Consider the following 24,238-nt stretch of genomic DNA (forward strand, 5'->3'; position numbering starts at 1 on the left):
ATTTATTTGTGTGAAGAAGAATTACAACGGGAAGAAGATATGCTTCCAGCAATACCCCTCCCCAAGTCGGGTTCTGATTTGATGGGTAAGTTCAGTAACAGACAGGGAGACGGAGATGCTCATTTGCCACTCCTTATGGCTTCTTCTTGGCTATGGGGCTGAAAGGAGAAAAGAGTATAGATTAGATGAGATCCCTCTGGATCCAAAAACTGGGACCCCATGAGGGAAGAAAGGGAGGTAGAAGTGATGGATGATGCTTCATAAGCCTCGGTTTTATACAGAGAAAGAGAATCCGTAATTCAAATGCATCTGGGGAGATTATCGGTGGCCTATATGAGAGACTGGCGATCTGGAAATACTTAGTACCTGAAAGGCTTAACTTGAGGTAAACCTTTAAACAAGCAATGAAACTCTCAAGCTTTCTCATGAGGCTGCAGGATATGGGTTTGATGGTGTCAGTCTAAGTGCTACAGAAGCAGAGAAATTAATATCACTGCATAGTCCTCCTGGAAGCAAAGACTCAAAACCCAAGGCCATCCAAAAGGAAATCACCTGATAGACTAGCTCATGGAGCTATTAGAGATACTGGCCATCAACACAGAGGTCCCACAGGCATCAGAGACTGTAGGACAGTAGAGGAGGAACAGGCAGTATTGAGAAAATGGTGCATGGGGGAGGCAGACCATCAGAGAAAGAAGTTAACTCATGAAGGACCGTGAGGCAGAAATGGAGTCTAGTGACATTATATTATCTCTTTGAGGCAGGAGTGGGTTTGACAGACATCCATAAACTGGCATGTGGACCACTGGCAATTAAGAGTATGTGAGAGAACAGATAGCTTAGCAGAGGGGCCCCTGCTAGTCACTTGAAGGGAAGGACATGGGAACCAGAAGGAAACCATAGAAGTAAAATTAATAGGAGGTCAGGTCCGTGGTGCTGGGAATCTGTGGAAAGCCTTAAGACCTGACCAACAGTTCACCACAGGGACAAAAGAAAAAGAAACCAGAGAGACACTGTGCCCCCTGCCCCCGATACAGAGGAAGGAGATCTCTAACTATAGGACCTCCCTACCCAGCTGCTTCCCTAATGAAGGCACCAGGTTCTCTTGCAGGCTAATGGAGAGCATTATAAATTTATTGTTTGTGAAATATTAGGCTGTAGGATGGGGTAGGAACCAGGTGTGCTGCAGTTCTTGGTGGCCCCAGGAGCATCGGAGGCAACGAGAGTCAGCCAATGGATAAGGAAACAGAACTGTGTAGGTAAAATGATTATTCTTGACCTAGCGGTTGGCAGCTTTCTTCCCTGCATATGCTATGTGATTCATCTACCCCCAACGAAACCTGTTTGCCCACCTAGGGACTCTCTCAGCAGATAGATATGCCTGTGGAGAGGCATTGGCTAGCTACAACTGAGCTGCAGTACCAACCAGGAGTGCTGAATCCAAGGGGATGAGTGCCTGGAGCAGTTTTGATAATTAATTTAAAGGTGATTTAGAGTTCTGCCTTACTGCTATTTATTTTATAAGGGTTGACCTGAGGTCCCTGGTGTTTCCATTTTGACCGTCATTGGTGACTCTTATTTGATGTTCAAAGTAAGATGAAAGAAATAGCCCCTGGGTGTGGTCTCTCTCTCTCTCTCTCTCTCTCTCTCTCTCTATATATATATATATATATATATATATATATATATATATATATATATATATATATATGTATGTATGTTTTCGAAGTTGTGATTTTGCCACAGTTGTGTTGGATGGTAACTAACGTCTCCATGTCTTAGCAGTTTGCTCATGTTTTAGACTAGTTAATAATGGTAGTGTTCAAACCGGGGGATGCTCTGAGAAATAGAGGAGACAGTACCGAGAATAGTAAGAATAGCCCAGTGCCGTGCATTCAGGAAACCCTACTCTTTCCGACTTTGCTCGATGACAGACATAGCCTAGAGAAGATGCAGTGCAGTTCTTGCTCATGCCTTAACGGGGAGAAAACTCCTATGCCTTTATGTGTCTGGGATAGCACTGGAAGGGACGGTGTGTGCAGACTCTGTCCTATAATTTCCTGCCTCACTGCTGGCCATTGTACTGTGCTCAGTGGGTTTTGAATCTGATTATATGGGGTTTTTTTCGAAGAGGAATTAAGCAGCTCTGTGCTATTTGAACAAGTTAGTATTTATTTATTTATTTATTTATAGGTTTATTTATTCTATGAGTACACTGTAGCTGTTTTCATGTACACCAGAAGAGAGTGTCAGATCCTATTACAGATGGTTGTGAGCCACCATGTGCGTGTTGGAAATTGAACTCAGGACCTCTGGAAGAGCAGTCAGTGCTCTTAAGAACTGAGCCATCTCTCCAGCCCAAGTTAGCTTATTCTATTATATGTCAAAGTATTTTCTAAAAAGCAAGTTGCCATTTCTCAAATGGCAAGTTTCTCTGTAGCAGATATAAAATGGCACTTTCTTAGGTGGACCATTTTAACCACATACACTACCTTTATTGTTGTATAGAGTAAAGCAATATTTTAAGTTTTAGGTTTGGATTTCAGAACCTATAAAAGTTAGGTGTGTTGACTCCATTTCCCCTCCACCCAGAAATATCCCATGATTTTCAAATCCTTTCTTCTTGACTCCGTTTTCTTTTCCCCTTCCCCAACAGCTCTGTCTGCTGTCTGTCTCCCTAATTCCCTCCCTATCCTGTAGCCCTGTCACCCTTTTTCCCTGTAGCCCAGGCTCCCTTTGAACCTACTACATGGCCCAGTCTTGTATCAAGCTCATGAGGATCCTCTTGCTTCAGTCATTTGAGTGTTTATGTTACAGGCATGAGCCACTACACCTGACTTTTCATTTATTGAAAAACAGAAATTCATTGTATTTTACTTCTTTATTCACTCCCTTTCAGTTTTTCTCTACTTTCCAACAGGATTTGGTAGAAATCTAAAAACAAACAAACACACACCAGTGTTTTCGATCTTATCTTATGAGTGTGGGTGTTTCGCCTGCATGTTTGTCTGTGCGTGCATGGTGCCCATTGGTCCGGAAGGGGGATGTCTGATGCCTTGGAACTGGAGCTCTTCACAGCTATGTGCTAGGATTGGAACTTGATCCTCTGGGAGAGCAGATGTTGCTCTTCAGCTGGCTATCCCTTCAGCTCTGAGGTCTAAGCATTCTAGCATGTGAGTGGATATATTTAGTGTCTGTATCTCTGTATTTGTGTTTGTTTTGTGTTTTTGGCATAGGGTTTTCATAGCACATGTCCATCAATCTGCTTCAGCTCTCCAAGTGGCGGCACCACTGTCCTTCTGTATGCTTCCTGAAAGACGCAGTACAGGACTCTGCTTCGCTGGGTCACGTTGCTAGAGCTCTGCAGGCAGAGTCCATTAGCTCATTAACATAATGCTTTAGATTAGCCAGGGCCTATTGATCCCATTTCTCACCATGAGAATCTCTGCAACATCAGCGTGGCCCAATGTTGAAATTATATATGGTGCTATACACTTTTAAGTGGGCATGTGACTAATAGGGTTAAATTTGCAATGCCAAATTTAATTTGTCTGTGTATGGAAGTTAATAATGATGGATAGCAAATTAGCATATGAGACATTTTATAGTTACTTTTTCATTAGATAAAAATGCTTTGAAATAGAGGAAGCTAGAACAGTTGCCTATTGAAGAAAAATAGCCAGCTCCTCCCTGGTTTTTAAAAGCCCAGGGGAAAGTAACCTGTCTAATGGAATCCCCAGTAGATGCTCTAAGCAGCTCACTAAGCTGCGACTCACAGCTCTTATGCACTGCTTTGTTTTCTTTGGTTCAAATGGTTCAATTGGATAGTTTGGGCCCAAAGTTTCGTCATGTCCCCTGTCCTTTCTATAACGATCTTGTTCATTTGTGATCACGCATGTCACTGGCGAACCAGCTGCAGCAAGCATGGAGCATCTGTGTTTCTTTCTTTCCACCTGGCAACATCTACATTCTCATGCCTGCTGAGACTCTTATTTCAGTGCCAAAGCAGGGCTTTAGACAGCTTAGAGCTGTCCTGACCGGTGTCTCACCCTTCTCTTCCTCAGGGTAAACACATAACACTTCTCAGTGCTGTGTGTGTCTGAACACATATACTTTTTCTTTTATTCTCAACTTTCCATTCTCTCCTCTTTCTTCTTCCCCTCTCCCCTCCCTTCTTTGAATTCTGTTGAAGAAACTGTTAATTCTTCTGAAGAACTGTTAATGTTCTGCCAAGGAAGACAGGAATGGCTTTAATAAGGCCTATTTCAGAATTTGTTTTTTATTCTTATGTTTTTAAATCATCAAGAACAATGATTCATTATAGTTTCCTCCTCTGTGATATAAAACAATGTTTTAAGGCCAGGTGTGATGACAAATATCTATGACTTTAATAGTCAGCCGGTGAGGAACTCCAGGAAGACTAGCTGTTCAAGGACAGAGTGTGCCACCCCACTTGGTTTCTACTTTTTGAAATAAATTCTTCTTTAGGGAGATAAGGAACATTACCAAAAACCCATTAAGTCGCAGTCTACTTCCCTCACTCACAGTGGCCTGGACGGAGAACAGTGCTGGCCTCCCAGCTCAGGTGACTCTGTTCCACAGTTGGTCAGCACTTCTCCTCTGGTGCTGTCCTGAGGTAGTCCGTTGTGAATGGATGTCTTGTCAGAACAGAACGACTAGTATCATACATGGGGGGGAAAGAGAGAGAACTCAGAATTGCTCAATTCCCTTGGAAGTCTCTAATGACATGAGCAGCCTCTACAAAGCCTCACCTCTTAGAGGTCACATCACTACTCTGGGCACCAGGTCCTTTATTCAAGACCCATCAAAACTAAAGCACCATGTTTACATTGCTGTGTTTGCAAAGTGTATATTCCAGGGCACTCACTACCAGGAAACAGTGTTACTCATGCGACACTTTACCCCACTACTGCTCCCTGCCCCCTCTTGGAAATGATACCTACACTCTGACATCCTTTTTTTTTTTTTTTTTTTCTGGTTCTTTTTTTTTCGGAGCTGGGGACCGAACCCAGGGCCTTGTGCTTCCTAGGTAAGCGCTCTACCACTGAGCTAAATCCCCAGCCCCTAAAATTAAGGGCTTTGAGTGACAGCCCACACCTTTTTTTTTTTTTTTTGGTTCTCTTTTTCGGAGCTGGGGACCGAACCCAGGGCCTTGTGCTTCCTAGGTAAGCGCTCTACCACTGAGCTAAATCCCCAGCCCCTCTGACATCCTTTTGATAGATTAATGTAGTTGAGCATAAGTAGCAGAACTTTATAAATATTGAGTTAGATAGCAGGAAATTGCAGTATGCTTGGTGGCTATTGTTTCTCTCTATGAAAAGGATTTTAGAGATTTAAATTCGTGGGCATGAGAGTGTAGCTCAGTGGTAGAGCACTTGCTCAATGTGTACAAATCCCTGGCTCAAATCTGCTGAACTAAAATAGCTGCAGATGTGTATTCTTGAAGATATAGAAGGCTGTATGGATAAATTGTTTCCTCTTGCATGAGCTTTAGTTGTGTCTTTTCTAAGGCATTTATCTACTTTCTTTAAAATGATAATTTTTAAGCATAATATTTTTTTTTGCCTTTTTCTGTAGTGTCTGTATGCCATTCACTGATAGTCTTTTATTAACCAGTCTGTGTGGGTTTTATTAATTCTGTTAATAAAACTTCCTTTCTTAAATTTATCTCACTACTCTGTATGACTAACCATTCTATTGTATTTCATCAATGTTAGTATCATAATTTTCTTTCACTCTATTTTCTACTTTGATTTTCTGGCTTTATTTGCTATGTGTTTATACTGCTGAAGGTTTGCATATCTAGAGATTTGATCACTTTTCTATTAAGCTCAAGTTCTATCACACAGTATTAGTATCATTTAGAAAACATACAGCATCGCAGAGAGTATTCCTGTCTGGTCTTTTATTTTTAAAGGGATAGCTCACTAGTAAGACAACTTTATGATTTACATGTGGCCACCACTAGCCATTTCTGCATGTATGTGCTTGTGTGTAAGAATGCCTGTGTTTTCTTTTCATTTCTGTCAGACTCATTCAATTTATTTTCAAATGCAGATCACAGCATGCAGACCACAGTAATTATAGTCTCTTCATTAGTGAAGCGTTACATTTTTCTCTGGTAATACTTGGGAAATCTAACTTATTTTATTACAACTACACAAGATTTGTTTGAGTCTGTGATTTCAATGGTTTTGTTTTTTTTCATGTTTTTTCCATTTTGTCCTTTAAGCACATTTGTCTAGGTATATCTCCTAGCATCTGATATTTTTATCCAGATAAGCCACTTGACTTTTGGATATTTAAAACATTAATAGTCTTATATAGTTTTTTAAATTAATTTTTAAATATTAAAAAAATATCATGTCCCCTTTCCCCTGACTTCTCTCCATCCCATTTCATGTCCCTTTGCACCAATTTCTCCTATGTGCCTCGCAACTGATTGCTCATTTTTACTACTGTTACATATATACACGATAGACATCACTTTATAAAACGAGTAAATTTATAAATTTGTAAATATTATTTATTAAAAACACATAAACCTGCTGAGACTGTTTGCCGTAGCGTGTGTCTATGTTGTATCGGGGTTGGCCACTCTGTACTGAATAACCAGTAGAAGAGGTCAATTCTCTCTTTCCACACTTGTTAGCTGCCTGTAGTTTTTGTCTAGTGGTCCCATGAGATTCCCCTTCTGGTTGGGATGTCAGTGGATATTGCTGTTCAGGCAGCCGGGTGAAGGGTTATGGGCGAGACACTTACCGGGATGCAGCCTGTAGCACACACTGGGTCCTCTGGCTCTCTCAGTTGCTTTGCTTCCTTTTCTATAATGGTCCTTGAGCCTATGCAGAGTTGTGTTGGGTTGTGACCCCGTGTGGTTTTCTGTAATGATGTATGTTTGCTGTCAATAGAAGCTTTGAGGAGGCGAGAGCTATGCTCATCTGCAGGTACAATGACAAGATTTGGAACATAGCTAGGGATTAAGGTGGCCATTAAAGTGACAGCAGTAGATTCTCCTATAAAACTCATGACCTCACTTGCCTCAGGTAGTTGACTAGGCTTCTGGTAGCCGACATAACCTCCCTCTCATTGATTGGTCCATAAGTCCACTTAGCCAGTGGTTGGGCATTGCCAAGGTGAGTGCCACCACTGTGCCTGCAGGGCTGTCTTGCTATGCTGGGCACTGTTATAGTTCATTGATGTTACAGCTGGATAAGAAAAACCACTGATTGCTTCCCCCCTTGGCAAGTTAGAGGCTTTTTAGGTTAGATCTAGCTCGACTCCTCTAGTTCTGTGCCGGAAGTTGTCAAAAGGTACTACTTATCTACAGGTTCTGAGTGGTAGGTAGCTAAGAGCAACAACAATAGCATATAGCACTTGGACTAATCTGACCAACACCTTGAGTAGAGGTTTCTCCTGTCTGGTACTGGGTTTTTTGTTTTTTGTTTTCTTAGAAAATCTAAAATTCTTGTAGGGAGCATAGTTCACCCACAGCCCGAGGCTGCTTGAAGAACATTAGAAAGGGCACATGCCTATCTGTTCTCCATTTGCATTTAGAAGTTCCTGAGTGTGTGGACTGGTATTTCCAGTCTTCCACACTTACCATAAATGTTAGAGGATACCAGATTTTAAATAAGAGAATTTATCCCCAGCTGCAACCCCAACTTGATGGAGTTTAAAATTTGGATGCTCTGTTGGAGGTTGCTAACCATTCGCTAATTAAGCACAGGAACCCATCTGGTAATGGTGAAGCTGTTACTTGAGTAGTTAAAATTACCCTGTTCTTGACAATAGTAAAACAGCATCTGTTTATCCCAACGAAAAATCAACTCATTAAAACAGAGGTTTCAAAAATGAGAGGAAACGCTGAATATTCATCCCAAGAGAAGTTGTATTTTATTTACCCATTGAGAGACAGACAGACACAACACACACACACACACACACACACACACAAACACACACAGAGAGAGAGAGACAGACAGACAGACAGACAGACAGACAGACACAGACACACAGAGACACAGATAGAGAGAGAGACACACACACACACACACACACACACACACACACAGAGAAAGAAGTTCTGTAGCTGCCTGGATTTAAAACTTTGTCCTAGTTTAGGAGAACTTATTTAGTGCTACTTAATTTGACCTCTGAAAACATAGCCCAGGTGGTAACAGGTCACCTACAACCTGAAGCCACTTGAAGGACCTTGGGAAGGCCACATGCTTATTTGTATATTATTTTATGTTTGTATGTGTGCATCTTCCTGTGGGTGCACATATGAGTGTACGTGCCTGTGTGCCCCCGTGTTGTGGAGGCCAGACGTCAGTCCTCAGTGTTATTCCTCAGGATACTATCCAGTGTGTTTCTTTGAGTTTGGAGCTCTTACTTTTATCTACCCCTTGCCTATTTGGGGAAAATCGTCAGCAAGCTCCAGGAATCTGCCTGTCTCTGCCTCTTCAATGGTAGGATCATGGGTGTGCAGCACCGTGTCTGGCTTTTCCTAAATGTAGGAAATTGTATGGAGATTGGATACTTACTGACTGAGTCAGTGCACGAGTCACAGATTTGCTGTGAATAGTGCTATGACAGGGAGTATATAAGAATAACCTTTTAGACACTGTATGTGTTAGAGTCTGCTTCTTCTTCAGCCCAGTGAATAGCACAGAATGACTATAAAAGAAGCCCTGACTTCAGGCAGAAAAGTACAACCACTTTCCTGAAAACATATTCAACTTTTACACATTGCAAAGCAGTCATGTGTCTAAACACTTGAAAATTCTAACAATCTGTTTCTTTTTCCCCCTCAGGCGTGTCCTCCTTAAGTATTCAATTTGCCAAACTCCCAAAGGGATTGAAGCATTTGAACCTGTCTAAAACCTCATTGTCACCTAAAGGTACAGTCTATGCGATTTACTTCATATTGTGTTTCTGACTTTTATTCTTATTGTATTTGAACAGTTATCATCCTGCTGTGTAGTTAATTAAAATATACAGATTATATTATGATAGCAGTGTTAAAGTAAAGATATTGTACAATTCAACTCTGATAATCTAAATTTAAATGACTTCATTATAGAAAATAATTTTGAAATATATGTGCAGTCTTAATTTTTTAAGCTTTGAGCCAGTAAGTGTTTACTCACTGGCTATCTCTACTCTTATAAATCACTTTTCTAAAGGTACCTGTTCATGTTTTTCTTGGTTCATTTTTGGCAAAAGATATTGACTTCCCCAACTATCAGAGTGGCCAGTGATTTTGTACAGAGGCGCTGGGGGCTTGGTGCTGAGTTACCACCATAGTCCCCCCAGCAGCGACGTAACAGTACGAGAAAAGCCCCACATCCCGTCTCTTCATTTGTCACCATGCTTTGCTTAGTGCCTGAGTATCGTTTCATCTCCAGGGCTTCACAGAGCTTCAGGGGAACTGACGAAGTCTTCATCTCTGGTGGCCTCCACTTAGACAGGCTTCCCACTTCTGAGACCCCAGAGGCACTTGCTCCTTCCTTAGTGTGTTTATTGATCACACCCAGGGCGTTACTGTCTCAGCACTGTGTCCTTCCTATGAGAATGGCTTCCCTTGGGCCCATGCTGCCCTTGTGTCTGAATCTTCAGTTCCTGGACCATGCCTGTACTATTGTGGGGTTCAATGAGGCGTCTAGAATTGGAAAACTTGGCATATCTTGAGTGGTACTCTGTGCTGTCTGGTCAGTCACGTCCTATTACCTGTGGTTGGAGCCTGCCTTTCCCACTTCCTGTGAATTGCTCTCCTCATCTCTGTTTCCTGATTGACTTGTTTGTGAGAAAGAAATGAGTAGGCACTTTGTTATAGTGTTGTTGTTGTTGTTTGTGGTAGTGGTGGTGGTGGTGGTGGTGGTGGTGGTGATGGTGGTGGTGGTGGTGGTAGTAGTAGTAGTATTAGTAGTAGTAGTAGTAGTAGTAGTAGTAGTAATAGTATAGTAGTAATAGAAGGAGGAGAAGAGTAGGGAAGGAGGAGAAAGAAGAAGATGAAGAAGAGGAGGAGGAAGAAGAAGAGGAAGAAGAATTCAATGAGTTAATAATAAACATGGTAAAGCTTCAGGCACTTAAATCAATACCGCCAGGAGCTGCCACCGCTCCCTCCATGATTACAGTCACCATGCTATCACTGTCACACTCACGGTCACACTCAACATCACCATTGTTAATTCCTGTTACCATCATGTTATCTTCATTGTCACCATCTTCATTGTTACATTGTCACCCCTGTTTCACCTTTACAACCACTGTCACGCTCATGGCTATTGCTATAACTGTCACTGTCACTGCCTCCATCAGTACCATCATGTTGTTGCCACACTATCATGAACACTGTCGCCCTCACAGTCACCAACCCTCACTCCTACTGTAACCGTCATCACACACACTGTCAGCCACAAACAGTATGACCTGTGTCAATGTGACCATCACTGTCACTTCCACCAGCAATACCATCATGGCCTGCACGATGACCATTACCATCACCATGATGGGCTGTCACTTTCAGTTAAACATGGGACAACCTGCGTGTGCCAATTTATGTCCTGTTACTGTGATGTTTTAGTTCATTATGACTTTCTCTTTCAAGCTCTTACCTCTTCATTCACATTTCCCACGGTCTCCTTCCCATGCTGCATTGCAAACCTCTGTTTTAACACACTGCCCATTTTGTCTGGGAAGCTTCTGGCTGATAGAAACATTGCTCATTCAGTGCTATGCTTGACACCAACTCTGCCTCAAGCTGTCACCACTGACTGTACTTCGGTTAAATAAATGTTGGTAAGCACACTTACTTTCAGCCCGGGGAGTGACACTCTGTGATTTGTGTAAATAATGTACCACACACTTAAAGTTCTTCAGCAATGCCAATGTCATTGATGTGAGCTTGGCTGCTAAATTTGCTTATTTACTGGATTTCTTTTTTAGGATAAATCTGCTTAAGAAGAATTATTAGCTCAAAGAGTAATAAAGAGCCTATTTTAGAGCCTTCGTATTGATTGCCTCCTCCTCCCAGTAGTATTTTGTATAAATCTGTTTACGTTCTTGCTGGCACTAAATGTTCCCTTTTCATTCTTTCTCTACCCCCACCCCTTTCATGTAACACAATTTGGCCTTGTACTCCCAATCCCTCCCTCTTCTGTAGCTCAGGCTGGCTTCTAGTTTATGGCAACCCTCCTGCCTCAGCCTCCCAAGTGCTAAGGTTATGGTCCTGAGCCGCTGTGGCTTTGGCTTTTTGTTCTCTCAAGCAAGTGAGAGTATGATGTTTCTCTTATTGCAATGATTCTCAATCCTCTTCATGCAGCAACCCTTTAATCCAGTTCTTCATACAGTGACCCCCACACACCATAAAGTTATTTTCGTGGCTACTTCACAACTGTAACTTTGCTGCTGTTCTGAATTGTCGTGCGAACATCTCTGTTGTCTGATGGTTTTTGGGGGATGGTGGCCTATAGGTTGAGAACCACGAGCATTTGGGGGTCATGGCCTATAGGTGAGAACCATGAGCTTAGGGCACTTATTTCACTTCCCTTGATTCTTTGTGTGTCTTCTCAGAATGTTGCTACTTAATGTTCTAGGCTATTTTTCTATTTATGGTATTAATCTTTTTTTCTAAATGTATTATTAGTTCTCTGCATGTATTAATATGCATTGCGTTCCTTTGTTAATTATGGTAAAAATAGAGGGGCACTCTGATCATCTGTCCTTTGCAGGACAGACTTTGGTTCTGAAGTAGCCTGTCCTCAATCCTGTCCTGTCCGGCCAGTCTGGCAAGAATAGTGTAACTGCACAGGCAAAGCAGGGTTCTTTTGTGTCCTTGGGTGAGGACAGCCTGATCCTGCTCCAACCTGTCAGGACTAAAGTTCCCTTACTTGTCTCTTTCAAGTAATATAAGAGTCCTTATCAAACACACTGTTTCATAAAATAGGACCTATAACATTTTAAATCGTCTGTAAGACCTTTATCTTGAGTTGTTCAGTTTAAAAAACATGGGTTCCTTAAAGGTCCATATGTCGGTTCTAAAGGGTTTAGAGTCTCATAATTATGGTTTTAAGTTTCTAGCAAGCATAACATATTTTAGTTCCTAGAAAACATGTATATTCATGGACCTATAATAGAAGACAGATTTTTTTTAACCTCCCCGTGGCCCCTACCACATGCACCCGTACTCACCTCAGACACTCGCTGCTTGATGACTTTCTGGACTCACACAAGCTTCCTGCTGGCTGGCAGATTATGTCAAGACAGGACCATCTGGTGCCACCTCTTCCAGCTGTAAACCCTCCAATCCTGAATACCAAGCATGGTCAGAATCCTATGAAAACCAGAGCTGAGGATGGCATGCCAATCTGTGATAAATTTGTGTCGTAAGCCCCAAATTTCTCCAGAACTATAGCTTTGTAACTCCCTGTTATTCATGAACTTTTAACACCAGCCTTGTGTGAACCTGGGCTCAGGAAGGGAGGGACCCTTCTGCTTCAGGAGCATGAAGCTGGGCTGGTAACAGGGTCTTTCTGGAGTCTAGTCAGAGGCTGGCTACTTTCCAAGTGCCCCACTTGCCAAGGGCCTCCTTGCTGTCAGGATTAATTTGGCCTTTGCATTTTGGAATTTATTTATTGGGTTTTAAAACGCTTCACTTAAATACATGGCTTTATAAGTGATTTTTTCTTGATGAGCATCTGGTATTCTCCAGATATTTTAGGCTCAGTCATTTCATTAAAGAGAGAACAGTGGACACTGGGGACTGGAGAGAGAAAGCCCTTTTATTGTGTAAGTGTGAGGTTCTGAGTTTGATTTTCAAAACCCACATGCAAGACAAAACAAAAACAGTTCTGGTGGCAGATACTTTTCACCCAAGCTGAGGAGATAGGTGAGTCTGGGGCTTCTCAGACAGTTTCACTTAATTAGTGAGCCTCAGGATATCCTGTCTCAACAAAGTGGACAGCTCCTGCCTGAGGTTGTCCCGTTACCTCCTCATGAACACGGCTACCCGCTAGCCACCCACCCACCCATATACACGTGAAAAGGCACACACAGAGAAAGATGAATATAGATGGCAACATAAAAGAATGTTGCTCATTGATACACACACACACACACACACTATCACTTAGGGGATACTGACCATGAACGAGTCTGTACTCATGGTAGTATATATGCCTTTTTTGTTTTTATGTTTTTGAGATGGGTCTCAATATACAGCTCAGGCTTTTTTTTTCTTCCTGAGTGTTTTTTTGTTTTTGTTTGTTTGTTTGTTTGTTTGTTTTTGGCAGTCTCATATAGCCTGGTCTTGCCTCAAACAATTAGTTCAGGCTGCCTTTTAAACTCTGGCCAATCATGTTTTACCTCTGCCTCTCTAGTGCTGGATGTCAGATCTAAACTGTAATTCTTAAAAAAAAAAAAAAAGTGTATTTCTATGATGGCCATCTGAACCACAGATGCAGAATCCACAGGAAAAAAACTCCCTTTGTTGATCTGTCTATGTCTGCCACTGAGCTAGCCTGTAGATTGTCAGGTGGTACTTTTGAGTCTCGGACACCTCTGTCTAGTGTATGCTGGGTTTTCAACAAAGAATATTCGAAACATCTCTTTCTATATACATCTATATGTGTGTGACATTATTTATACATATGTATATGATTATGTTGTAAACAGATATAGCATATACTTAATATTATATAATAATATAAATATAATTTATTTATAGGGATATATAATATATATAAAGGGAGCAGTATATTCCTCTATCAAGTTTCCAATACTTAAGCATGCCCAGTATTGCACATGTATCATTTAAATACTATTTACTAAGTCCAGAATCATCTGATAGGATTAAGTATAGGCTCAAAATCTTCAGCTAGATGGCTTTTGTCACTTTGGGACTTGAAAGTAAAACACTTTCTGTTCTTGGTTAAATTTGAAGTCTAAAGTGCAGGCTGTCTGTGAGCTCTCTGGCTTCCCAGAGGAATTGTCAAAGGAGCCACAATCAGTGTTCCCCTCCAAGGGCAGAGCTCTGGCCCTCAGTCTGGCAGTTTGATTTGACTTTGTGGAAACTCAGGAGCCTCATTTTCTTTCTGATAGTGGATACTGAACTTTGATAGTTTGTTTTTTTGTTGTTGCAGGGGTGAATAGCCTTTGTCAGTCCCTCAGTGCCAACCCTCTGACTGCCTCTACCCTCACCCACCTGGACCTCTCAGGGAATGTCCTCCGAGGAGATGACCTCTCAGTAAGTTTTCCACTCATCTAGCCCTGGAGCAGCCATTTTCAGAGAAAGCCAGTCATCATTTCTAACCCAGCCTGTTCCTCTCCCATGCTCTACAATCACATTAAAAGCTAGTGACGTGTTGGGAAAACCCCAGAGGCTGTCTTAATTGAATTTGCCTGTCATCATAATTAAGTTGTTTTCTCACCTAATGATGCTGAGGTTCAAATCCGTTTTGGAAAAGCTATTTCATCATTAAATACTGTTGTTTGGATGCAGGTGCTTTGTTTTGAAAGAATGTGTCGGCCTGGAGCCCACTATGTAGTCAGCCAGGCTGGCCCCCAGCTTACAGTGACTGTCCTAATTCATTCTCTCCAATGCTGAGATTGAGGGTACAAATCTCGATCTTTTTTTTTATGTTTGTTTTTTATTTATGTTGCTGTTAAAGGGGGCCATTAGGATAACCCCAGTCATAGACTATTCCATAAATAAAAGTAATCAGGAACTACTCATTAGAGTTTGGTTGTGAAGGCAAGATAGATAGATAGATAGATAGATAGATAGATAGATAGATAGATAGATAGATAGATAGGTAGATTGATTCATTCTGGGCTATTTATTGCAGAGGCTAGAGAGATGGCTTAACAGTTAAGAGCACTATCTGCTCTTCCAGAGTTCCTGAGTTCAATTCCTAGCAACCACATAGTGGCTCATAACCATCTATTCGGGGATCTGAAGCTCCTTCTCTATCTTCAGGTATACATGCAGATAGAGATTCATATGTAAAATAAATCTTTCAAAAAAGAATCCCCTCAATTCTAACATGATGTTTTATGCCCATGAATAGTAATATAAATGTTTGATAGAACTTCGTGTTGTTGGGGGTTAGTTATGAGCTCATTCTGTGGTAGATAGTCCCTTCTGGTCACTATGCAGTATATAGTTTATGCAGTCACAGATTAGGAGAAATCTCCCTTTGACAACAGGGCATGCAAATAGTGGGCTTTTGGAAAGGGCCTTTATTTGTATACTTCTGTCTTAGTTAACATTTCAATTTCTGTGAATAAACACCATGACCACAGCAACTCTTATAAAGATTTAATTCGGGTTGGCTTACAGTTTCTGAGGTTTAGTCCTTTATCGTCATGGCATAAGGCACAGTGTCGTCCAGGTGGACATGGTACTGGAGAAGGAGCTGAGAGTTCTACATCATGATCTGCAGGCAGCAGGTGACTGTGTTTCATATCGGACAAAGCTTGAGCATGTGAGATCTTAAAGCTCATCCTATAAGTCTCATACTTTCTCCAACAAGGCCACACCCACTCCAACAAGCCACGCCTGCTCCAACCAGGCCACACCTACTCCAACAAGTCACACCTGCTCCAACCAGGCCACACCTACTCCAACAAGCCACACCTGCTCCAACCAGGCCACACCTACTCCAACAAGCCACACCTGCTCCAACCAGGCCACACCTACACCAACCAGGCCACACCCACTCCAAAACGCCATACCTCTTAACAGAGTCACTCAGCTTGGGCCAAGCATTCAAACACTGAGTGAGTCTATGGGGGCCAAAGCTATTCAAAGCACCATACACAATGACTACTTCACAGAAATGAGAAAGGCTGGAATTTATTCTCATAATGTTGTCTTACTTTAACTATGGAGCGGGGTCAACGAAAGCTTTTGTGTGTTTATTTCAGTCACCCCCACACACACCACACACATTTAATCACACCTTGTTTTCCGATGTCTCTTGACTTTCCATTTGTCATCTCTAGTGTCCACGTCACTGGTAATACTCAAACCCGCTTCCTCCCAAGATAGAGCAAAGAGCTCCGCAGGGAAGACCACAGCGTGCATGGCAGCACAGTGGAGGGCTAGAGTGAAGGGTGAATGTGGTGGGATGCAGTACATTCCTAGTACTCAGGAGGCTGAGACAGGAGGATAGCCATGAGGTCGAGGTCAGCCTGGGCTACAAAATGAGTCCCAGGCCAGCCTGGGTTACAGAATAAGACCCAGTCTCACAACATAAAATAGGGGCTGAAGAGGTGGCTCAGGGGCTACTTGTGCTTACTATTCTAGCAGAGGATCTAGGTTTCCACCCACACGACAGCTCACAAGCACCTATAACACTAGTTCCAGGGGATCTGATGCCCTCTTCTGATCTCTGTGGGTTCCTGTGTTGTGGATATGGTGCACATACATTCAGTCATCTGCATACTCATAAAGTAAATAAATAAATATTTTAAAATAAAATAAATGAAACAAAAGCAGAGGCAAATAAAAAGAGGACGAAATTAAATAATAAGACTCATCTAGAGTAGGAACATGAGTAACATCTCCCACTTCCTGGTCCGGGGAGTACGGCTTGTTCCAGTCTACCCGTCTGCCTCCGGGTACAGTGGAGTGCAGTGAAGGGGCCGAGTGAACATGGGTTCCCAGCCAAGGACACGGCAGGGTTCTCAGAGTCCTTAGCAGGTGCACATACTCATCTGGCCTTATGCATTCTGGGAAAGCCACACACAAAGGGCATCCTCACTACTTGGGGAGGGGAGCTCCCCCTGCTGGTAGAAGGAAGCAAAACCACCACCACCACCACCACCACCACCACCACCACCACCACCACCACCACCACCACCACCACCACAAAAATGCCTTAAGGAAGGTAGGTCACTCACTGCACCAGAGCCCGAGCCTAAGGGACTCCGTGTAAATGAAGGCAACATGTTTCTGTTATTCCAAAGTATCTGCAGGCTACTTTTATGATCTTTTGAATTCCTTGCTGGCGAGGAATTTCCTGAAGTACCAGAGAGTCACACTGCAGCATTTCATGAGTGTTGGCCGAGGAATGAGGCTCTGTGTGTGTTTTTAAGTAGCTGGTGGCACCCAATGAAGCAGAGGAGAAGTGAAGGTTGTCACCTGGGGCAGGAAACTTGGACTGTGTCACTGGAGAGCCCTGGATCCTGCTTATATTGGGGAAATTAAAGAACATCAGAGGGACTTATTTCATTGTTCCCATGCAGGGTTGTGGGGGTTTGGGAAGTTTTAGGCATTGTGGTACCACCAAACCAATATATGTAAGCAGTACTTGAATTTTGAGTTCTTTTGGTTTTGTTTTTCTAATACTTTCGTCAGGACAATCATGTTAGATTTTTTAGAAGTCACTAAAGATAAAGAAAACATTATTATGCCAGGGAGAAGAGAACACAGCCTGAGAGCCTCTATGACTCAAATTCAAATAGCGCTCTTCTCAACACTTTGAACAGTGACTTGGATTTTGACAGGGTGACTACAATTCACAGGGTATTTTAGACTCAGGAGTTAAACTTAATTAGCAGTGCTCAAATTACAGAATAAATCGAACTAATCAAGAAACCAAAGTCATGTGTAAAGGGGGGTATGTGGCAGTGAGTTTCCTCCTGATCATATTGTTTGCCTGTATAATTTTACTTTAAGTACCCTTTGGGTTTTTGCTCCTAGGGAAGGAGACTGAATAACAGAAACGTCTGCAAACCTTTCTGAGAAACAGCCAAGAAGGTCCTGGGCATGTGTGTTTGGAAGCACTGACCTGTGTCTCTCTAGAGCCTAATTTTCACTTGCTTTTTGTTCCTTTCCAGCACATGTACAATTTTTTGGCCCAGCCCAACACCATTGTTCATCTGGATCTGTCTAATACTGAATGTTCTCTGGAGATGGTAATGCCTTTTTCTACTGCTCTGACTCTCAGAATGCCTCTTTAATGTGATGGAAGCCTGTCTGTATCTTTAGTGAAATATTCTTACAGACCTAGGATTGTGCAGAAGTGCTAATGTCCCATTTCTTCCTCAGGTGTGTAGTGCTCTCCTCCGGGGATGCCTTCAGTGTCTGGCCGTGCTCAATCTCTCCAGGTCTGTCTTCTCTCACAGGTATGGCTGTCCCCCCTGCTATCATCACCGCCTTAGAGTCTCTGCAGATATGTTGTGAAGATAATGAACACAGGGTGATCGGTGAAAGTGGAATTATTATTATTATTTGTTGTTGTTGTTGTTGTTGTTGTTGTTTGAGACAGGGCCTCACACTACAACCTGGCTTCAAACCCATGCCAATCTTCCTGCTTTGGCCTCCCTAGAGTTGAGAGTACAGGTTTGTAGACCACAGACCTGGCTTGGAAAGTCAATGCTATACATGAAAGATAAACCTTAACTAAATCTTAAATCACAGCTGTGAGTTTTGGGCCTTGAAAGGGTAAGGTTTTTGCTGCATTGTTTTGAAACACAAGCTGTAAGGGGCTTGCCTCTAACTAGCCTGCTTATATGAGGTAATGCATGGTTTCACATAGGTGGACAGATACTCCATCTCCAGCTTCTTCTCAGTGAGGAGGTTAGAAGTTAATGTGAACAACCTCAAGAACAAAGAAGAATGGTCACCCTGGAGCTCTCGTGTTTGCCAGTTGTAAGAGACGAGGGCTAAGTACAGCAACTTAGTTCTAGAGTTAAGCTTGCTAACATGGTGTATTTTGAAGCAGCGAGGATTCATGAGCATTGGCCACTGTGCATGGAGAGAGCTAGGAGAGGCACTTGTTTCTCAAAGGTGCAATGATCATGGCCATTCCGTGAATTAGTCCAGTTCAACTCTCATCATGTCATCATGTAGAATCATGAGCTCACGGCATCAATTGCATTGTGTACGTTGCACTCTAATGATCTGTGGCACTGCCTAATAGCAGTGCCTGCCTTCTCCATATGTCCTAGTCAGTCTTTTAAAAGCCTTACATATTCAAGGGAATTGCTTGACTTATTTAGAAAATCCAGTTTGGTGGCATGCTTTATTTTATTCAGTGCCTTGCACACATGCCAATATATCTCTAAATTCTTTGAGTCCATTACCTCAAGAGTAATATGAATGCCTTTCATTTGGAAACCCATGCCCATAATCCCAGGTAGTGGAGGCAAGAGAGTTGGGAGTTCAAGGTGATCCTCAGTTCATGTAGTAAGTTTGAGAATGGCCTAGACCACATAGAACTCTGTCTCAAACAAGCAAGCAAAACAAAACAGAGAGCGGGAGAGATGAGCCTCTACGTACCAAAAATATGTTTCAGATTCCTCAACAGAGTGTGGTTAGAGAACATCAGGTCAGGCAGACAGCATGGTGAGAAAATGTTCATCCAGACTTGTTCTGTCTTGTTTAGAGGCAGGTCACGAAGCATCACTTTGACAGAGCTGTAATTGACTGAGGAACTGAATTACAGGATGACAGGTTGTCTTATAAAGGTTTTTGTATAATCAGCTCTTTTGAGTTCAGCCACTGTGAATTCTGCCATGATTGGTCTTCAGTGGCCCCATTCTTTGCTTATAACGAAGCGGCACTAACACAGTGCCTTATTTTCAGGGTGAAAGACTATGATTAAGCTGTTGCTACCTAGCACCTTGTTTAGGTAGACTCCTGGAAAGCCCTTGGCAACTGTGTTAAAGTGAGTGAGTTCATATTGAGGTGTAGATTGTTAGCCAGGTGAGTCAGATTTTGTTTGCAACTAATTTCATATTCACATTCATCAGGGAGGCTGGGTTGTCTGCATGTCCTATATGGGCTGGCTATGTCACCTTCAGCCCGGTAGGAAGCCTCCTATATCCAGAAGATGTAACAGAGGGCAAGACGATCCTGGAGATAAGTGTCCTGGCTCAGAAAGTTGTTTTCTGAGATTCACATTGGTCACAGAGGCTCTTAGGACCAAGCCACCTGTCACATGGTTACTGTCTCTTATAAAGGGACAGAGAATATCAGGGAATGTTAAAACAACACACAAGCAGAGGATTAGAAATAGAAGGACATTGCTTTTAAAGCCCTCAAATATCACTGGTTTTTTAAAGATCTCTGCGCATGTGAAATGCTGTTGCATATTATGTGGCAGACCCCCGAGATGCTTGCTGCTTTCTGTTTTCTGTATGACTTGCAGTCATCTAAGTGGCATCATGGGCATCAGCTAAGTACTCCATGCTGCTGAGCCATTCTGGATTCTTAGAGAATGGAGCAGGCTAAGCCTGCACACTGCACTGTGGGAGCTTGAGGCCTATTCCATTGCAAACCGTTAGAGTACGAGTTTGACTCAACAGTATGACCTGATCTACTTTGACATAGCAAGAGAAGCATTGTCTAGCCACTCTATTTTCCACTTTGTCTTTAAAATAATGTTGGACCTAAAATGATTAGGTTTACAATGTGAACGTGGTAGGTAAATGGTCACTAGTCATATAGGCTTGGTGCCATTCACCTTCTATGCTGTTCCTCAGTTCTGCCTCAAGTAACCATCTCACTGAGACCACCTGTTGATCTAATCATACTAGATTAGAAGGTGGAAGCAAGAAGATAACAAGTTTTGGGTTAGCCTTGGGTACATAGTAAGACATCAAAACAAAATGGCACATTTCTATCATCCCAGCACTTGGCAGATGGAGACAGGAAGCTGATTTGGGGTTATCTTTAGTTATATAATGAATTTAAGAGCAGCCTGGGTTGCATGAGACTGTCTCAAGAACAGAGTTGGGTTTGTGGCTCAGCCCTCTCACGCCTGCCTCTCACGCATGGAGTCTTAGTTTCAGTCTCCAGCACTGTAAAAAACATGAAGGCAAACAAGATAATGAACTGTCATTGAGCCCTGAGCACCACAGAGACCATCAAGTGGCAGAGCTCTTAACCTTGGAGAATAACACTCAAGTCTAACCTTATGTTTTTAATGTTTCTTGATCAGTGGGGGAAAATACAATGAGTTTGTTAGATACCAAGAAGAGGAATGAATTGCCCTGCGGGTGTAATAGTCCCACACTCTTAGGTTATCATTTAGACTCTTGTTTCTTCTTTAATGTTCTTGTGGACACATGGTTGGTTTTGTGCATCTCACCTGTCAGCATACCCAGTAAGAAGGATGGATGGGATGCCACCACTCTTTTGATGCTTGCATCTTTTTTTCCAGGAAAGGAAAGGAAGTCCCTCCGTCTTTCAAGCAGTTTTTCAGCAGTTCTCTGGCTTTGATCCAAATCAATCTTTCAGGCACAAAACTGTCTCCCGAGCCCTTGAAGTGAGTGATTCATTTGTCATCTCTAGAGCTTTTAAAGTTATGTCTGCAATTATGAATGTGCTGGAAAGAAGGGAGGCAGAGCAGGCCTGTGAGAAAGGCTTCTGAGGCAGGAGAATGGCATACAGTTGACAGTAAACAGTGCACAATGGATGTTGCTTTGCTTTATCTTCTATTACAGTCTTTCCTGTGGATTTTGGACTTTTGTAAAAGATGTCACATAAAACTTGTGTACTGGGCATTGACATAGTTAATGTAAAGTGAAGAAAATTGAAAGTATTTTCCCAGAGACCACTGTCTATTTAAACCTCTATCCAAACCATTCTGGGTTTCTTTTGTGTATGTTTTTAACCAATGTTTAACTATTTCTACTATTGCTAGTAGTCATATTTACTATGTGTTGTGTCTATACAAGGAAACCAATTCATAGCAAGGTAGTTACAGAGTAAGAATTGTCAATGTTTGGTTGGTGAGGTGGCATACACAAGTACACACACATACACACACACACACACACACACACACACACACACACCGATCAAGATTTGTTTTCTGGTAGCTTATTAAAATGGCTGTTGGGGTTAATATTCTGTAGAGATTCTTTTATACTTTGATCATATCATTGACAAACTCATTCAGCTAATTATTTTGATCCTACTGTGAGCTTAGTCCTCCTCATAGAGTAGAGTAGGAGACAGATACACTCAGGATGTTTTTGGTGGCAAGTTCACAGTGTTTCAGTTTTTTAAGTTGGAAAGTCAATGTTATACATGAAAGATAAACTTTAACTAAATCTTAACTAAATAAGGTACTTCTTATCTCCAGGGTATTTATCTTCACCTGTATATGCTGTGAGGTGACTAAATAAACTCATCTAGCTCTCATTTCACCTTTTGGAATACTGTAGGACCAGGCTCCATCACTGTCTATTCCTTAGGGAAAGCTGGCCTCACTGTGCTACACTAATAACAATCACATAGTAATATTCAAATGTTCATTAATGCGGTTCTCAAGCAGATGCAGGTGGGGATTTATCTATGATGAACACAATTTGATTTCAGTATGCAATTAGGTGGGCTGTGGGTTTATTTGCATAGGAATAGTAGTGTTTCCAAGGCTTGCATTTATGACAGATTCACCTCCTGTCAGACAGAAGAATGCAGAAGCATCGCATGCCCACTGTTGTCAAAGTGCAGTTGACTTTTCAAAAACTGAGAGTGTATGGTGCCTGTGTTCCAGAAAAGGTTGAGTTTCCAGGCTTTATTCAGTGTGTGTGTGTGTGTGTGTGTGTGTGTGTGTGTGTGTGTGTGTGTGTTTGCTTTATGTATGTATGAGAGTTTGCCATTGTGTGCACGGTACTGATATTCATGATATTCATATTGTGCCTAATATATGTGTTTCCTTTCCTCAGGGCATTGCTCCTGGGCCTGGCCTGCAATCATAGTTTGAAGGGAGTCTCTCTGGATCTCAGCAATTGTGAGGTAAGACCACCCTGACAGAACCGGAATTGATAACAGCCTCAGAATTCTTTCTGCATTCTCCCTGGGTGTACTGTTGTGATTCCACAGGGAGAAGTGAAGCGTTAGAAGACATTATGCAAGTTTTACATGTTCTGTGTTTTGCAATTTTATCTGCAAGCCACCCCAGAACACCTTTCCAATAGCATTCACATATGTTTTTAATGACATTCCCGAGTTCTTAGCACCTGTTGCCTGAGTGTTTTATGATGCATCCCATTGATACAAAGCCATCCACTAGCTTTGTGTCATGAAAAGCAGTGTACCACGTTGGTTTCAGGAGACCAATGCTTAGAGCTGAACTTGGATTTGTGGGGGTATAAAACAGAATGGCTATCTTCTTAATAACTCTTTTTAATATCTTGGTTTAAGACAGGAGTACTACAATAACTCTTGAAATTACACGGGAGCCCCGAACACTTCCAGTAGAAGAGCCCTCAGAGAAGAATATAAATGCCTGTGTGTTAGAGGAAACCTAGTCTTTCCTCATTTTGAAACTATCAGTTCATGTGGACATTAGTAAGACAATCCCCAGCTACAGACACTTGCCTGCTCTGAGCCTCACTTTGCCCAGTGTGTCCTCCTCATCTCTTTTTCCCAGCAGAATGGAGTCTCCATTCCTGCCCGTGCCTTTAAGGACTGTTGTGCTGTGGTTCCAACAAGCCCTCTTCCTTGCAAGTCCTTGAGGATTGAAGTCAAAGGTTGACTTCCTTATAAATCAGTCAGACTGTGTCATCACAGGCAAACTGGCTGATTCGTTAATCACTCTGCTTGTTACTGTGACAAGTATCTGACAAAAGGAACTTAGAGACCAAAGGTTTTATTTCAGTTCACTGTTTTAAGACTGCCATTATCTCAGGATGCAAAGTACCAGGCAGCTGTCACATCATAGCCGTAGCCAGGAAGCAGAGAGCAGTGAGTGCTACTACTGTTTGTTTTCTCCTTTAGTTAAATCCAGGACCCCCAATTCACAGGATTCTGCTTGCCTACATCATGGGCGACTTTTTCCCTCAGTTAAACTGATCTGGGAATGCCTCAGCAGACATGACATATCCAGAAGTGAGCCTGAAGGTGATTCCAGATCCAGATTCAGGGTGTGTGTGTGTGTGTGTGTGTGTGTGTGTGTGTGTGTGTGTGTGATAGAAGTGGGATTAGTATTTCCCTAGGAAGCTGTTACAAGATCTGAAGGAATTCTGTTTAGAAACATACCCTAAGTCATCCTCTGACTGTGTTCCTGTCTGTGTCTCTGCCTGCCACATGCCTTCCTCCCTATGCAGCTCTCACACAATTATAAATTTGGCTCCTGTTTGCTTTCCTAGCCAGGTTGTGGCTTTTTAGAGGGCAAGGTTTGTGTAATACATGGTCCCCTCATTGCTTCACAAAATGCCAGGCACCAAGCTGATGCTAGATACTGAGTGAGGT

At 42.2% G+C, this 24,238-nt stretch overlaps 1 protein-coding gene across 19 annotated transcripts in view; it reads left to right on the top strand.

The window, feature by feature from the left end:
- The window catches only part of Carmil1 (capping protein regulator and myosin 1 linker 1), a 280,386-nt gene that overhangs the window by 170,017 nt on the left and 86,131 nt on the right, over positions 1–24,238 (top strand). For all 19 annotated transcript variants that reach the window (XM_063276423.1, XM_063276428.1, XM_063276429.1 and 16 more), the window contains 6 exons: positions 8,838–8,924; positions 14,166–14,269; positions 17,869–17,946; positions 18,080–18,156; positions 21,198–21,302; positions 22,711–22,780. In XM_063276423.1, coding sequence (XP_063132493.1) covers positions 8,838–8,924; positions 14,166–14,269; positions 17,869–17,946; positions 18,080–18,156; positions 21,198–21,302; positions 22,711–22,780 — 521 coding nt within the window. The remainder of the gene's footprint in view (positions 1–8,837; positions 8,925–14,165; positions 14,270–17,868; positions 17,947–18,079; positions 18,157–21,197; positions 21,303–22,710; positions 22,781–24,238) is intronic.

This window comes from Rattus norvegicus, chromosome 17 (genome assembly GCF_036323735.1).
Source record: "Rattus norvegicus strain BN/NHsdMcwi chromosome 17, GRCr8, whole genome shotgun sequence".
Taxonomy (NCBI): domain Eukaryota; kingdom Metazoa; phylum Chordata; class Mammalia; order Rodentia; family Muridae; genus Rattus; species Rattus norvegicus.